Genomic DNA, 3,635 nt, shown 5'->3' with positions numbered 1-3,635 from the left:
CATTGAAAAAAAGGGATGTCAAACAATTATTAATTATTCACATTGTGACCATTTATAAGCACTTTAATTGTATCAATTGCTTGTTTGATAAATTAAGCTATTTCTTTTGATGTCTATTCAATTCTGTCATGTCTGTGTATATATCTGAAAAGTGTAAACACCAGACACAATTCAAGGGTTTATTTGCCCGACGTTTCGATTCCAGTACAGGAATCGTCTTCAGGGAGTATAATGGATACAAGATCGTGAACTCAAATATAAATAGTCTAAGTGGTAAACCTGGGAAAGGTTTACACTCTCAATCACATATCCAAAGGAATCCGCTTTACAATATTAAATAAAATACAATTAACATGGAATTGTGGTACCAAATAAAATAGAAATAAGAATGAAAAATAAAATAAGAACAACTTTGTATGGCTGTGGGCATAAAGCAAATTTAGCAAAATAACATCATTATGTAACACAAACGTAAAAACATCAGAACAAAGTCCAGGTACGCAAACGGAGGTGAACCAAATGTCCGCAATGAAGAAAAGGTCTCAAGAACGAACGACTAAATTGCGATCCGACACATAAAATAACAATAATGTAAGATAAAAAGATAAAAAGATAGAAAGAAAAGAAGAGAAAAGAAAAGGGAGAAGACTAAAACTGAAAAATGGGAGGGATAAAAGTCAGAGGGCAGTTGAAAAGTTGTACTGGGAGACCGCCTTCGAGAAAGGAGGTCGAAAAAAGCCACCTGGTGATCAAATGTCAGATCATACAGAAGCAGACTGAGACTGGAAAAACAGATCAAAGGAATTAGACTGCGTGACTCCTCGTCCCTAGATAAATAGGATTGAGATCAATGCATCTGTTTATGCAGTTGCTCTTGGTTTCCCATGCTTCCAAGAATAGTCTTTTCTTTTTGTTGTTTTCTTTGTGTAGAGTTGTCACTCCATCCCAATCTATGCTGTGTTGGTGTTCTGTAGTATGTTTGTACAGGACCGATTTCGGGTCTTCTCGCCTTACTGCGTTAGTGTTCTTATACTCTTGTGGCTAGTTTCTTTTGAGAGCCTACTACGTATTCTGCGTCATAGTCCGTGCAGCCTATGCTGTAAACTACACCGGCTAGTTGTATTTACCTAGTTGCATCATACGGGAAGAGAGCTATACTTGTAGTGAGCCGTCTTTGTATCTTTCAGCATCAAGTTTGTTCTTAAATTCTTGTATAGTTTCCGCACACATTATTGCCTCATCCAGTTTGTTCCAGATATCTACCACTCTGTGTGGGAAACTATTCTTTTCAGATCTCTTCTATAACTATTCTTTTTTGAGCTTCTTTTCATGCCCTCTTGTTTTTCTTTTATCCCACTTCAATAAATCATCTCTGTCGAGGATTTCTATCCCTTTCATAATTCTGTAAATGGTCAGTAGATCTCCTCTTTCTCCTCTTTGTTCCAGGGTTGGTAGTTCCAGTTTGGACAGTCCTTGTTCGCATGCCATCTTTGTCGTTGTTCTTTGGACTCTTTCTAATTTCTTTATATTCTTTTTAGTACTGGGTGTCCATAGTGTCGCAGCGTACTCCAATCTTGGTCTTATCAGTTTGACTAATATTTTCTTTATCATTTCCTCATCCAAGTAGTTAAAGGCCACTTTCATTGATCTTAGCAAATTGAAGATTTCTCGGACTATTTTGTTGATATGCTTTTCTGGTATGTTCTTCAGTGTTTTTGACTTTGGTGAGATTTCGGCGCAAGGTATTGAGGGGTTTGTGCGCCACTTGGACTCCGTTGTACTGGGTGTCCATAATGTCGCAGCGTACTCCAGTCTTGGTCTTATCAATGTGACTAATGTTTTCTTTACCATTTCCTCATCCAAGAAGTTAAATGCCACTTTCATTGATCTTAGTGAATTGAAGGTTTCTCCGACTATTTTGTTGATATACTTGCCTGGTATGTTCTTTAGTGTTTTTGACTTTGGTGGGATTTCGGCGCAAGGTATTGAGGGGTTTGTGCGCCACTTGTACTCCATTGTCTCGTAAAACTCTGGCAGTAACCTCAGAGGCGCCTTTGATATAAGGGATTGTGACTCTGAGTGTCATGTATGGTCTTTGTTCTGGGGTGTTGGTGCGTCGTGTCTTTGTCCAGTTCCGTATAGTTCTGCGGAAGATCTGTAAAATATGTTTTCTTTCAGCCTTCTTGGATTCCACAGTAGAACAGACTTTGTCTGCTGTGTTCCATAAAGTCCTGATCACACTCCTCTTGTGGCAATCTGAATGGTAACTATCATAATCCAACAGTCTACCTGTGTGTGGGGGCTTCCTGTAGACACTTGTTTTAAGGGTGTTACCCTCGCGCTTGGCGTTGACGTCTAGGAACTGCAGTTGGTAATCTTTCTCCAGTTCCATTGAAAATTGAATGGTCGTTCGATACTGTTGATGTGACTGAAGAAAGGTTCTACGTCCTTGCTGTCCAAAATGGCGAACACATTATTCACGTATGTAGTCCACAATCTGAGCGAAAAAGGTGAAGTTGAGCATCTCAGCTTCTAAGTGCTGCACTTTTTTTTCCATGAGGTATGTTCCAATTATTTCGTACAGAATCTAATACAACTTGGAGGTTGAAATAGATGAATCATGCTTTTCACACAAGCCTAAACATCATCGAGGGAGAGCTCCTAGTATGCCAGTATGGGTTTTTAATTTGGATGACACAAGCACCACCCTGCCACAGGAGACGTGGAAATAATGGAAAAAGAGAGATGCAGCTACATTATTGCCTATTATGAAAAGAGTAGTCAAACCCGGAACAACAACGCAGTGATGAATGGAAAACGTATAGGTGTAAGCAACAAGAAAGTTGCTTTAATCACAAGACTGTAAATCATTCTGTAAATTTTGTTGACATTGTTGTGGTTAGGTTCGCACAAGCCAGGGAAATGAAACTCACAATAATACTAATGCACACAAGGTTTAATGGATACTAGGCTCGGAGGTCACAGACGAGGGCTCGTAGAGGGAAGGTCCGGAGTGAGGGCCTCTTCAAGTGTCGTGGGCTAAGAGCGAAGGGCTACAGGAGGGAAAGGTCCAGGGTGAGGGCCTTCAAGTGTCGTGGGCTGAGTGCGAAGGGCCACTTGAAGCATAGAGATGTGCCCGAGGCGACTTGCAGGAGAGAACTGGACTGGACTGGACTAGCTAGGACAGACCACCCTCTCGCGCGGGATCGGTAGTTGTAGGAGGGGAAGAGATGTCTGTATAAAAATGAAAAAATAGTCGTGTATAAAGAGGGCTTCTGCTACCGGGCGATTAGGGATATTTATTTCGTGGTGTCGTGGCTTTGGAGCGGTGGGCAGGAGACTTGGGGTTGTAGGCTAGGATTAATACGTGTAACCGTGAGAACTGGTTGTCTCAGCAAGACGCCGTCCTTTTAAAGGAGGCTAGCTCAGCGCGTTCCCCGGAGAACTTTCCTGAGTTTCTGATTGGCTGCTGGCTGGAGGTGGCCAAGACGTTTTGCTAACTTCGGCGAGTATATGGGCCTAGCTCGAGTTGTGTGACGGCAGAGAAAGGATGATTCTGATAGAGAGTGGACCTGCGCTGGAACGTCTCATCACACTGGATACGCCTTTTGTGCCGTCACTCACCCTAGTCACTA

General features: G+C 41.7%; 1 protein-coding gene across 1 annotated transcript; it reads right to left on the bottom strand.

The window, feature by feature from the left end:
• Positions 1-266: 266 nt before the first annotated feature.
• LOC143032189 (uncharacterized) lies at positions 267-2,392 on the bottom strand. Its single transcript, XM_076196660.1, has 2 exons — positions 1,935-2,392; positions 267-279 (listed from the first exon to the last, which is right to left on the bottom strand). Exons 1-2 carry the CDS (start codon positions 2,390-2,392, stop codon positions 267-269), a joined length of 471 nt encoding a protein of 156 aa, XP_076052775.1.
• Positions 2,393-3,635: the final 1,243 nt, after the last annotated feature.

Source organism: Oratosquilla oratoria, chromosome 13 (assembly GCF_046742065.1).
Source record: "Oratosquilla oratoria isolate Oo_2021 chromosome 13, ASM4674206v1, whole genome shotgun sequence".
Taxonomy (NCBI): Eukaryota; Metazoa; Arthropoda; class Malacostraca; order Stomatopoda; family Squillidae; genus Oratosquilla; species Oratosquilla oratoria.
The sequence above is the reverse complement of the archived record's forward strand: the minus strand, read 5'-3'. Positions and strand labels throughout refer to the sequence as shown.

What these genes read in the sequence shown, in the direction of transcription:
- LOC143032189 (XM_076196660.1), bottom strand. Translation starts at nt 2,392, where the DNA reads ATGGAACTGGAGAAAGATTACCAACTGCAGTTCCTAGACGTCAACGCC.